At 47.5% G+C, this 12,500-nt stretch overlaps 2 protein-coding genes across 6 annotated transcripts in view; both read left to right on the forward strand.

Moving 5' to 3' along the window:
* Positions 1-2,949, forward strand: part of LOC133122246 (malate dehydrogenase, cytoplasmic-like) — a 15,388-nt gene extending 12,439 nt beyond the window's left edge. For 2 of the 4 annotated variants that reach the window (XM_061232112.1, XM_061232114.1), the window contains exons 7-9: positions 851-964; positions 1,923-2,012; positions 2,111-2,949. In XM_061232112.1, the coding sequence (XP_061088096.1) occupies positions 851-964; positions 1,923-2,012; positions 2,111-2,233 (327 nt within the window). In that variant the 3' untranslated portion in view covers positions 2,234-2,949. The remainder of the gene's footprint in view (positions 1-850; positions 965-1,922; positions 2,013-2,110) is intronic. The other 2 variants (XR_009708079.1, XM_061232113.1) reach the window with 2 other exon arrangements.
* A 2,120-nt stretch (positions 2,950-5,069) lies between these two features.
* Positions 5,070-12,500, forward strand: part of LOC133121592 (UTP--glucose-1-phosphate uridylyltransferase-like) — a 25,917-nt gene continuing 18,486 nt past the window's right edge. The window contains exons 1-3 of one of the 2 annotated variants that reach the window (XM_061230872.1): positions 5,070-5,298; positions 9,288-9,415; positions 12,379-12,486. In XM_061230872.1, the coding sequence (XP_061086856.1) occupies positions 9,317-9,415; positions 12,379-12,486 (207 nt within the window). In that variant the 5' untranslated portion in view covers positions 5,070-5,298; positions 9,288-9,316. Of the gene's footprint in view, positions 5,299-5,844; positions 6,351-9,287; positions 9,416-12,378; positions 12,487-12,500 lie in introns of those variants that run through there. The other variant, XM_061230870.1, reaches the window with a different exon arrangement.

The following is a 12,500-nucleotide window of genomic DNA, read 5'->3' on the forward strand; positions in this document are numbered from 1 at the left end:
TCACTTAAAACCAGGGATAATTATCTACTTGATAAAATAAGATCTTAAGTCTCATCACAGGACTAACACATGTATTGAGGCGGACTGCTTTTGCAGTCATATGTCAGCGCTTCATGAACTGTGACCCAGTCTTAGAGGGACACAGCAGAGGTGATGTGCAGGCAGGAACAGGCTGAAATACTGTGTGGAGTTAACTATTGACTGGGTCTTATCTCTGAGCTCAGCTTATTGCAAAACTGGGATTTCATCTGCCTTGGCTTTTACACATGGAGGAGGACGTATCTCTCTGACCTCTGTGAGAGCTTACCTGTGTCACTGTACCTGTACGCACTCACCTGTATGTGTCTACCTGTATGAACACACCTGTATGTGTGTACGTGTATGAACACACCTGTATGTGTGTACCTGTATGAACACACCTGTGTGTGTCTACCTGTATGAACACACCTGTGTGTACGTGTATGAACACACCTGTACGTGTGTATGTGTATGAACACAGCTGTATGTGTGTACATGTATGAACACACCTGTATGTGTCTACCTGTATGAACACACCTGTACATACCTGTATGAACACACCTGTACATACCTGTATAAACACACCTGTACGTACCTGTATAAACACACCTGTACGTACCTGTATAAACACACCTGTACGTACCTGTATAAACACACCTGTACGTACCTGTACAAACACACCTGTACATACCTGTATAAACACACCTGTACATACCTGTATGAACACACCTGTACATACCTGTATAAACACACCTGTACATACCTGTATAAACACACCTGTACATACCTGTATAAACACACCTGTACATACCTGTCTCTCTCTCTCTCTCAGACGGTGCAGCAGCGTGGAGCGGCCGTCATTAAGGCCAGGAAGCTCTCCAGTGCCATGTCGGCCGCCAAGGCCATCTGTGACCACATGAGGGACATCTGGCACGGGACCACTGAGGTGAGGGGGGGGGCACGGGGGGGTCTGTTGGGCAGGGTGGCATTGTCCAGGGTACGCCTGGAAGGCTACTATACTGCTGCTGCTACCAACAGTAGGTTGGCCAGCAGGTTCAGATAATGTATACATACTTCTTTTGCAGGCAGTTTTACATTTATGTATTTGATCAAATCTATAGCTACGTTACTGCGCTAGCGGGGTGGCTAATCCGGCGCGATCAGTTCTGCAGTTCTGAAAGCCGCTGCCTTCCAGGCGTCGCTGAGGGACGGGGAGTACCGTGGGCCTGGCGTCCCGGCGCCAGTGTGACCCAGATTCCTCAGGGCGGGGCCCGTTTAAGGGGTGCGCCTGACGCAGTCCAGACTGCCTCTGCCCATTCACTGTACTGCACTCCAGGGTCCCGGGTACACTTGGACAGTCGTGGAAAAACTCTTAGCGCTGTGAGTTCCCGTGGGCGTGAGGCGTGGAGATGTGTAGGAGCCGGAGACGGCTCCATGGGTTCCTCGGGGAGCCGCTCAGCGGCGTGAGAAGCCTGGTCATGGAGGCGGCCATGTTGGACTGGGGCTTTTAACGCCAGAGCAGCGTGCACACTGGGTACTTCAAAATGGCCTCATTTCTCCAGGGTGAAGCTGTAGTTTTGAATGGACTTCAATGGGGCACCTGAGGCTTAATAATCTGCAGTACAGGGTGTCTCGGTGGCGCAGCCTGTAGAGCACTGACCGCATGCTCATTGCGAGCCGCGACGTCAACGGTTTGAATCCGACCGTCTGACAATTTGTTGCATGTCTTTCCCTCTCTCTCGCCCCCATTCTTCCTGTCTCTATATACTGTCCAATAAAGCTGAAAAACAATATATATATATCTTTAAAAATTATCTGCAGTACCTCCGGTGACCACTGGAGTCTGTGGGCTTCAGGGGGAATGTGAGCCAGGTTTAACCCCTTCCTCTCCCCCCCTCTCCCAGGGCCAGTTCATCTCCATGGGCGTGTACTCCAGCGGGAATTCCTACGGCGTTCCCGAAGACCTGATCTACTCCTTCCCCGTGGTGATCAAGGTAGGAGACGTGCTATCCCAGCATGCAGTGGGCGCGTAGGGTCACGGTTTCCCGTCCTCATCCTCGCTCTTCCTCCTCCTCCTCCTCCTCGTCCTCAGAACAAGTCCTGGAAGATCGTGGACGGGCTCCCGGTCAACGACTTCTCCCGCGGCAAGATGGACGCCACGGCGGCCGAGCTGGTGGAGGAGAGGGACACCGCCGTGTCCTTCCTGGGCGTCTGACTGGAGCCGGGCCGCACACGGGCCTCACAGGGGCCCGAGCCTCCTCCCCATCGCCTGTAACAACACCCTACGCCCCCGAGCCTCCTCCCCATCGCCTGTAACAACACCCTACGCCCTACCTACGCCCCCGAGCCTCCTCCCCATCGTCTGTAACAACACCCCACCCCGCCTACGCCCCCGAGCCTCCTCCCCATCGTCTGTAACAACACCCCACCCCGCCTACGCCCCCGAGCCTCCTCCCCATCGTCTGTAACAACACCCTACGCCCCCGAGCCTCCTCCCCATCGTCTGTAACAACACCCCACCCCGCCTACGCCCCAAACCCTCCCCCCTCATCTATAACAACACCCCGCCTACGCCCCCGAGCTTCCTCCCCATCGTCTGTAACAACACCCCACCCCGCCTACACCCCAAACCCTCCCCCCTCGTCTATAACAACACCTACGCCCCCTCTACCCCCTCTACAGCCCCCCCCACACACACACACCCAAACCCTCCCCGTCTATAAAAACACAGCGTGTTTCATGTGTGTGCGTGTGTCGTGTTGCAGGCCTTTAAAAGTAACAACAGTTAATAAAACAGTCCCCTCCGGCCTGTGTCTGTAACGCTGGGGAACGTGGTTTAGTACACAGGTTAACCAAGCACTTAGTCACCCAGTCAATGTAACGGTTACGTGTTAAGACCCACAATAAAACCAAGAAAACAGTGACAACTAATGCCGTGGATTGTGCCTGTTATTTCTGTATGCCGCCGAGAGAAGGAATTCTTTGGGGGGAGAAAGAGCCAGAGTTGTCTCCTTCATGAAGACCCTCAAAAGTTTGTATACTGTCACCCACCCACACGCACACATACACACACGTATACTCACACACTGTCCGTGTTTGAAGTGAATGACTGTTTTCATGACTCTTGGAATTATATTGACCTAGTCAATATCTCACGACATTGCGTAAAAACGGCCTTGACTTTGATTCGTTTCCTTCTTATCGCTGTTTTCAGGTTGAAATAATGCAGAAAAATAAGGCCTCCCTCCATTGCGTAGAGTATGAAAAGTTAAATATTATCTTCAAAGACAAGCAAAGCTTTAGTGGGTTCAATTGAGTTTCAACTACGTGCAGTTACTGTGCAATGACCACCACAAGGGGGCAGTGTTTACTTTCTTGGTCCATTCTCGCACGCTTCGCTGACATGCTCGTGCCTAAAACCTGCAAGTTGGTGACATGAGATTGAAAATGAATTTGTGTTCTTAGCCTCCCGAGATCCAAGAGAAAAAAACATAAGTATTTAAAAAAATTTGGTATAATACAAGTGTCTTGGATGACAAAAACACGTTGGAGTGAAAACATTACATTATCGTCATTTAGTAGATCCAGAGCGTCGCACAATAAAGTGCAAACTGGAATGGAACCAGGGACAAGTGCGCCGGAGACCCTAGGGGAAAGTACGGTTCCAAGGGTTCACAGATAAAACTTAAACCCTTGAAGACTAATCAGATAACTTTCCAAGTAGCATACCACAGTTGGCAGCTAGAATACCCTGAATACTAAAATAATTATACACAAAAAATATATTTTATTTTATTTTAATTGAATGTCCCTTATGTAAAGAGAAGTACTGTATCGAGCTCAGTGACGCTAACATTTAATGTCCTCGTCTGGAGATGTAAGGTCTCGTGAGGATAATTATTGGGAACTAAATCGTTGAGTAACTGGATATTTTCAGTCATGTATTGAGGGAAGTAATGCAGATTATTTTTAGTTTTTGAGTGGGAAGTTATCACTAAATCTTGATGAGAAATTAATTAATTAATTAATTAATTTAATACTTTTAATGAATAATGTATGGCTTGCTGCTACAGTTGGTATTATTAGAATAAAATAACAGATTTTTCCTCATTAAACCAGCCTTCTGTACACTTGCTGAAATACATGTAAAATGTTGTGTTTCAAAACGTAATTCCCTTGGAATTTGAGCAATATTGCCAGATCATATTTCACGAATCAAGGTTTTTGTTTAATGATAGTATTGGACGCGAGTGAAGAATCACAACACAATGAAAGCGCCACGAAAGGTAAAAATAATAAATCAATAACTATGTAGCAATATGTATTGACCTAAACCATGGATATGAATGGTGTTTCTGCATTATCACACACATAGACAGGGGCATGGGGTCGGATAAGGAATTCCCCTCGTAAACACGGATTGCTGCCCAAATGCATACAACCTGGCCATGGACATTGACATAATAAGAACATGGCTTCTGTGCTGGTTCAGAAAACGAATCTTGGTGGTATTCTGTGAAAACGGTGAAATGTTAATGGCTGTGGCTCAACTTCGTACTGATTTTAATGTTGATTTTTCGGGTTTGCGCAGGAGTTTAACTGGGCCTCATCCGACTCCGTGTCACACCACACCGAAAGTTTGACCACAGGTATTTAAAAATCAGTGATCTAACGTCATCGGAATGTGAACTTACACAATTTAACCACTGGAAATATGTACGTTTATGATATGCCACAGTTATAGCACACGAAAAAAATCGGACCACAGATATAAAAACATATCAATGGTCCAACCATACCTAAATGTGAAAACGTGTCGGAGTCAATGGTTTTACTCAAGCGCGTGGCATTCCGAGAATGTGTCATTTTTATATTTACAGGGGGCGAGTTCCAAATCGTCAACGCTCATTGGTTGGAGAGTGGATTTTGGACCACAGCTTTGCGCAATTTTAAGAGTTCTGATTGGGATAGCTGTGTCCCCGATATGATTGGTCAGTGCGAAGCACCAATGAGATCCCTTTTTTACGACGACACTTCCGCTAACGAGCTCGCTTCTGACGTGACTGCAAACTGCGCCCTACAGGAAACAAAACCACCCGTTTGGAGGATAATTTATTTTCCGTGCAGGCCAGTTAAAAGGGCGATCGATGTGCTCTCGTAAAACTTGATATTCCTCAACCAAATCACTGGCCAAGGGTGGTCGCATTTGAGCCAGCTACAGTAGCTAAGCACCATCCCCATTGGATCCCTGTTGAGGAAAACACAATAAGTATTTAAAAGGTGGGTAATGGCTGTTTACGAGCATTAAACATGCGCTTGAGTGACGAGTGAAAACGGCATGTGGCGTTAAACGTAGCATCTGCAATTCCCTAGACCTTCAACGCGCATTTGGGTGATATGTTTTTGTGTTCGCAGCCTAGCACACCCATAATGATATGGTGTCTCCCTGCCATTGACGGTCTGGTCGCTGGCTGCTTCTGCTGCTGTCAGTATGTAGCTTGGGCGCTCGTGCGTGATGTGCAGTCTGCACTGCGTCGCCTGGCACACTTCGCCACACTGGGGGCACGAGGCTATATAAGCCGCATTAATCTGAAACGGTTAATCATTACATTTAAACTAGGACCGTACGAGTTTAGAACGGCCCCCTTCGAGATTTAAGGTTGGGGGGTTGGACGTGGCATAAACAATAAAGTTGCCTAAAGTAAACCAACGATACGGTAACGTTAGAGCGCGTAAAAAAAAAGCGAGGGCGAGCCAAATTGCCTTTCTGGGTAGACTATTCGCCCAGTGTTTCAGCCAACCAAGACAATGTGGCGTGGTCTATTTGTCTTCCAACTGGACCGAGGTGACATGCAATACACACGAAATATCCCTGCTACGGGGGCGTATATCTAACAGTTCATTAACTATTGCCGGGGAAGCTTTCAGTCGCCGGTTGGGACGTTTTTTTCCCCCTGGTGGACCGAAGTGGGAGGAGAGAAAAGAAGATGTGGCTCATTTAAAGGGGTATATAGTTATGTGTAAATTAAATGGCAGAGGGGTTGAACCGGCCGAATTGTTCGTATCCTGTCGTTTTCTGTATTGTCCGGCCAAGACGTTGTCATTTGCGCGTAGCTGCTAAATGCTGTTGGGCGAGGCTTATTTAGACGGATTAGCTGTATGATCAGATTCGTATTGGTTTTGTGCCAATTTTTACATTGAAAGCGACTGGTACCTAGGCTACATCGGCGCGACTACAGGAAGAGTATCCGTTTCATTATAAGATCGCATTCACAGATCGTAGTCTACATTAAAGATACAACAAACAACCGAGATGTCGCTGTTCGTGGAAGGTAAGTTTCTTTGCGTACACATTGATTATAACCGACGTAGCACTTAAAATAGACGAGAAGAGGAGACCCGGTGTAGCAAATCATGGGATGTCTGATTTCAGCCACTCGATTTGTGACTATCGTGACATGATTGACTGCCTGCCAGTCGAGACATTTAGGGTATTTATGGAACTCTAGACATCGACTAGCTCTTAAAACATTGTCGATTAGTAGGCTAATGTGCCTATCTGACAGAAAGGAATTAACCAATGGGAGTTCCACTGCTGTATACACGGCAGACAGTGGGCAGTGGGCAATGTTAAAGGCTCGTAATGTGACGACGTCTCCGGACAGTCTGTGGTTGAAATAAAAACCTGTTGGACTGTCAGAGGGTTTTGGACAGCGCTGGCGTTGCCAATGTTACCTTGTGTTTGATATATCGGGCAAATGCCGACGACAATAACATGTAGGCTATTCCGAACAGTGTTGTATGGGTAGCATGCACGGGTTCATGTAGTGTGCATCTCATCTCCCGTATGGTTTCGCTTGCCCTGTAGCTGAATACGTCCATACAGATGTCTCTTGTTACGGTTTTACAAGTTGACTATTTGCAGAGCTGCATATGCTTTAGAAGGCTGTTGAAGTATGCCATAGATTTTGCACTGATTGCGGACTAATAATTTGTCATTGGACATTTCAAATGTCAACCTTTCGTACTCCTACTAAAACTAGGCAATTGCAATATCACATACTGTAAATGACAATTTTACTAGAATTAACAAGTTTGGCAAGGCAAATGGAAACCGGAGCATCACTGATTTTGCGTTTTGAATTGTCAAATAGCTAGGATATTGCAATATCACATACTGTACATTTTAGTAGGCGGTGTCAGATTTGTTTAATAAAGCACACACGCACACCACAGACAGACACTTTCTGGAATTGATTACTGTCCTCAGGTGCTGGCGAGGCAAATTGAAAATTCAAAACACAAAATCAGTGACGCTCCGTGACAGTTTCAACCGTGTTTATTGTAGTTTTTGTCAAGCCAGCGGCAGCTTCGTTAGAGATGGAAGTATTAATGTAAATGTTGTTCTGTTTAACCACGGTAACTATGCTACTGTGTCTCTGGATGTGTAATATACCTCACACTTTCATTCTCATCTCCGCGTTCCCATCATAATTTTCTTCTTCGCTGCCTTACGGTATCGCCCTGCTTAAAAGCGAAGGTAGCCACCATGTACTTATCTCGTCACATGCACTCGCATGCATTTCTCTCTCTCTCTCTTTTCTATATCTAGCTCTTTCGCTGTGGTGTTATCTCGCACTGTGGTCTGCGATAACGGCTCCCCCCCCAAAAACCAAGGAGCTGTGAAAGATTCAGCCGTTAGAATATTCAGCACAGGAAGCAGCCCGTCTCTGTCCCGACAAGATGAACTCATTCAAAAGGGCTGTGCGACTAGTGTTGGAGGGTTCGCCTTAGCACCCGTGTTCTAGATCCGAGGAGCAAACCGTCTGTGGGGCAAACGGGACTCACTCTCTCCCTCTCCCTCTCCCTCTCCCTTTCTCTTTCTCTCACTCTTTCCCCGCCCCTGTCTCTCCTTGTATCCCTTGTTTACAATTGGACTGCTAAAATTATGGTAATTAAAGACAGTTTAAAGGCTCTGTTTGTTTGTGGAACCTGCGCTTCAACTTTGCACTGCTTGTGATCTGCCAGATGGGAGGCTGAGTGATGAAGCAGAGATTAATTTTAGGCGGTTAAATGTTAAGCAAACAAATGCCAAGTCTTCCTCACGCACACTGCAATGTGCCTTCCTCTCACGGGAGTCCCGTTTCTCAGTCAACCGGAGCCCGTGACGTAATGACATCCACCGCGTCTGTGAACCCTTAAAACACCGACATTAAGCCAAACAGAAGAAGAGTGTGTCGTACAATAATGACCTCATATACCCCGTTTGACCTCGTATGCGCTGTAACTCCCCCGACTACGTTATGTGGGCTAGTTCTTAGGTTATTAGGCCATTCAAACAATCGTCTTTTCTTATAGCCGTTCCTTTGTTGTTTGTTTCTGAAATAACAACTGGGCAAATTTGATAGGGAAACTGACAGTCGCTGTTTGTGCGTGGCACGCGGTGAATGCGCGCGGTGAATGCGCGCGGTTTCGCTGGGTGCGGTTGGGTCGTTAGGAGGGTCACACAGCTTTGTCCTTCATACAAACTCATTTCCAGTCTGCTGATCAGACCTGGGTCAAATACGTAATCGTTTTGGATTCAAATACTTGTCTACGCTTTACTGAGCTTGGCTGGTTGTGTTGGAACCTATTAAAAACTCTCAAAAAGAATCCAAAACTGGTCTGCTGCTGCCAAAGGTTTCCATTAAATGTACTTTCTCGGAGCTAGAAGCAGAAGTTGGTAGAACTCCCAATCTTGCCGTCGAGCAGGAAAACATGAGCGCGTCCTTTTGCGGAAGTTTGTTTTTGTAAAGCGTATGAAAGATCGACCTGTGGATCCACCTCTCCCCGTCTGCCACGTCTGTAACTGACCTGTGGATCCACCTCTCCCCGTCTGCCACATCTGTAACTGACCTGTGGATCCACCTCTCCCCATCTGCCACGTCTGTAACTGACCTGTGGATCCACCTCTCCCCATCTGCCACGTCTGTAACTGACCTGTGGATCCACCTCTCCCCATCTGCCACGTCTGTAACTGACCTGTGGATCCACCTCTCCCCATCTGCCACGTCTGTGACTGACGTTTGAAGGAGCGAGGACGTTCCATTTGCTGAATTCCTGGTTTTCTAGATCTCCCGATGGGTGGAGCTAGGAGTCAAAAAAGGAGCAAGGAAATAAAAAAAAATAATAATAATAAAATAAGGGATTAGAATGAGCTCACTGTTGCTTGACCTGGATGTGACCAGAGCCAAATGCTTAATTCTCTCCCCCCCCCCCCCCCCCTCCAGGCTTACGTCAGAGTGCGCCCAACAGCGGGATGGCGGAGTTCCAGGAAGTGATGCGACAGGAGCTGGAGGGCTCCATGCACCGGGAGCTGGAGAAGCTGATCGCCACGGGAACGGGGGCTGAGGCAGAGGTGGGCGTGGCGTTAAAACGTCTGACCCGGGAGGGAGGGGGGGCGGGGGTACAGCCATCCAGCTAACGTAGCATGACATTACATTACATTTATACAGTTATTTAGCGGACGCTTTTAACAAAAGCGACTTACAGTTCATTACACTAAACAGGGGATGATTCCCCCCTGGGGCAATGTGGCCTTGCTCAAGGGCCCAACAGCTGTGAGGATCTTATCATGGCTACACCTGGGCTTTAACCACCAACCTTGCGGGTCCCAGTCATGTACCGTAGTCACTAGGCTACAGGCTACATGAGAAGGCTAATCAAGTACCTGCCCGCATGATGTCATGAACACTGCTTGCGTTTGAGGATGTTATTCTAAACGAGTCTGTGACTCACTTAAAAGGAGGTGATTCAGTTCTAAAGACACATATTTGTATTTGTCTTACGTTCCTTTATAATGTCGTAGCATCGCTTGGCGTCTTAATCTACTTACTGTCTGTGCTCCGCATGCAGTGACGGGCGGGTGGAGTCTGCCCACCCTGGAGAGACACAAACCGACTGTCTGCACCACAGGCAGAAGTGAAGTTTAGAAATTATTATACACCCACCCCAGGATGACATGCATGTTCAAATATGGAACTGCGCACAGGGAAATAATATACTGGACAACATCAGCAGACATTTTGGACCATACATTTCTGGGTGTGATCGGTGGTTTAGGGAAAAGCCATTGCAGGAGTGTTCTCTGACTCCCGAGGCCCACCTCGTTCTCTCTTCTGACCGGACCCTCAGTCTGAGACCAGGGACCGGAGGCAGTGCCCAAAGCCACCCCCACACACACACACACACACACACACACACAGACATACACACACACACACGCTCACACACACACAGACACACACACACACGGGCATACGCCCAGTTCCTGAAGAGTAGGTTTGTTCTGGAATGTTTTCTCAGCGTTCTAAGTCATTATTCTAGACTAGTGATTGTGACATCAGCATTAGAATGCTCGGTGGAGAACATTCCACTCCCGTATTTGTGGCCTCACACCTTAAAGGCGCTGCATATTTCGGAGTCTTGTGCGTAATATATCAAGCACAGCTGTGCCGCCGGGAAAGTGTCGAAGGCTTCGCGGGATTCCGACCCTCTGTCTCCTCATCCTGGCGGCTTTTAGAACGCCTCACGTTTGTGAACTCCGACAGCGCGATTAGAATGCGCTGTAATGTTCCGGAAAACGGCCGAAACGATGGAGACGGGCGGCGAGATCAAACGCGTCCAACGACTTACGAGCCACCCGCGATCTTGACGGCGGAGGCGTTTACGACCTGAAACCCAGCAACGACACCAGAGTAATTACCGGAGAGAGAAGGAGAAGGAGAGAGCGAGAAGTCAAACCGCGTCTGCATCTTAATTAGAGAACAGGTTAAAACGGTTCCGGAATGCTCCAGTACATGGAAATGTCGGAATTGGGCAGTTCCATAAAAATGTGAATTCATTCACTGTGAATGAAGTAAAATGAAGTCCAGAGATTCACACATTTGGGCACAGTACCTTCCACTTTCATAAGTATTTGTTGTTCTCTGACGATAACAATGGTTTGGATGAGACCCAAGACCGGATTTGGGCAATGAGGGGCATATCCGTTTCTGCTTTTCACCCAGAGAGGGGCGGGTTTGATTTAGCGAATCGATTTAGCGAGTGAGGCTTCACGAAAATCTAAATGGGTGGAGCTATCCATTTTTAGCTGTTAAGTGATTGGTCTAAACCAGGGCTGCCCAACCCTGTTCCTTGAGAGCTAGCGGTTGAACGAGGTGTGCTTTGTTAGGGCTGGAATGAAAACCTACAGGATGGTAGATCTCCAGGAGCAGGGTCGGGCAGCCCTGATGTAATGTGTTTTCCAGATTTCCTGAGTTATGGATTTAGTTATGTCTTTACGGAAAGTTCTTCTGGTGAGGTCTAATCTAGTCACTATAAATTAATCAAATTTCTGCACTGGAGATGAGTTTATGCAACAGTGGATAATAAAGTCTGAGGTAAACCTCTGACGTGTGGCTTTAGCCAATCATCAAGCTTTCTTCTAGTTGCTCTGATTAATTGACAGAATATGTGAGGGCGCCCTGTAGCGTAGTGGTTAAGGTAAAGGACTCGGACCCTCAAGGTCGGTGGTTCTAATCCCGTTGTAGCCACAATAAAATCCGCACAGCCGCCAAATGCCATTAATGTAATGTAATGTGATGTGATGTAATATGTTACAGTAACTCCGCCCGTTCTGTGTCTCTGCCTCTGAATCCCAGATGGCATTTTGATGAAATAACCGAAGGGTGAAGCAGAGCCATCTGTGCCGGGTTCATCGTCACGACGACGCGGCTCGTACACAAACAGAAAGGAATTCCGCGACGCAACGTCTTACTCACAGTTCTGCGTACGGTCTCGGAAACCACACCCGTCCAACAATGCTCTGGCCTGTGTGTCTGTCCTTAAATTTAGAGTCCATTGATACGGGTTTGTTGGGCCTAACAATTCTCAATTCTCCATTTCTCTGGGGCTCTTTTGGTTGGAAAAATAGCACAAGGTGTGAAGGAGTCAAAAGGAATGGCCTGAGACTGTGAAGCAATGACAGTCACACACTTATTGTAACGCTCCAAAGTCACAACTTCATCTCTCAGTCGAGTTAACTAGTGTCTAATCGTTTCAGCCTTTCATTAGCCTAATGGCTCGAACAAACATCTGTAGCCTAGCGGCTAAGATCGGGCCCGGAAGGTTGGTGGTTCAAGCCCCAGTGTGAACTCAATGAGATCTGCTCAGCTGTTGGGTCCTTGAGCAAGGCCCCTAACCGCACATTGCTCCAGGAGGGGGTTGGCCCTTTGGATAAAAGCATCAGCTAAATAACATAAGGACATTAAAAACATTACTATTGTTAGATGGCCATTGTTTCTCATAGTTTTATTTTTATTTTTGTATTCTCATTTTCAGATTTCCCGGAAGGACTTTGAGGGCTTTAAGAAGCTCTTCCACAGGTTCCTGCAGGTGAAGGGTCCCGCAGTGGACTGGGCCAAGATCCACCGCCCCCCAGACGACTCGGTGAGTACCGCGCC

Source organism: Conger conger, chromosome 2, assembly GCF_963514075.1.
Source record: "Conger conger chromosome 2, fConCon1.1, whole genome shotgun sequence".
Classification (NCBI taxonomy): domain Eukaryota; kingdom Metazoa; phylum Chordata; class Actinopteri; order Anguilliformes; family Congridae; genus Conger; species Conger conger.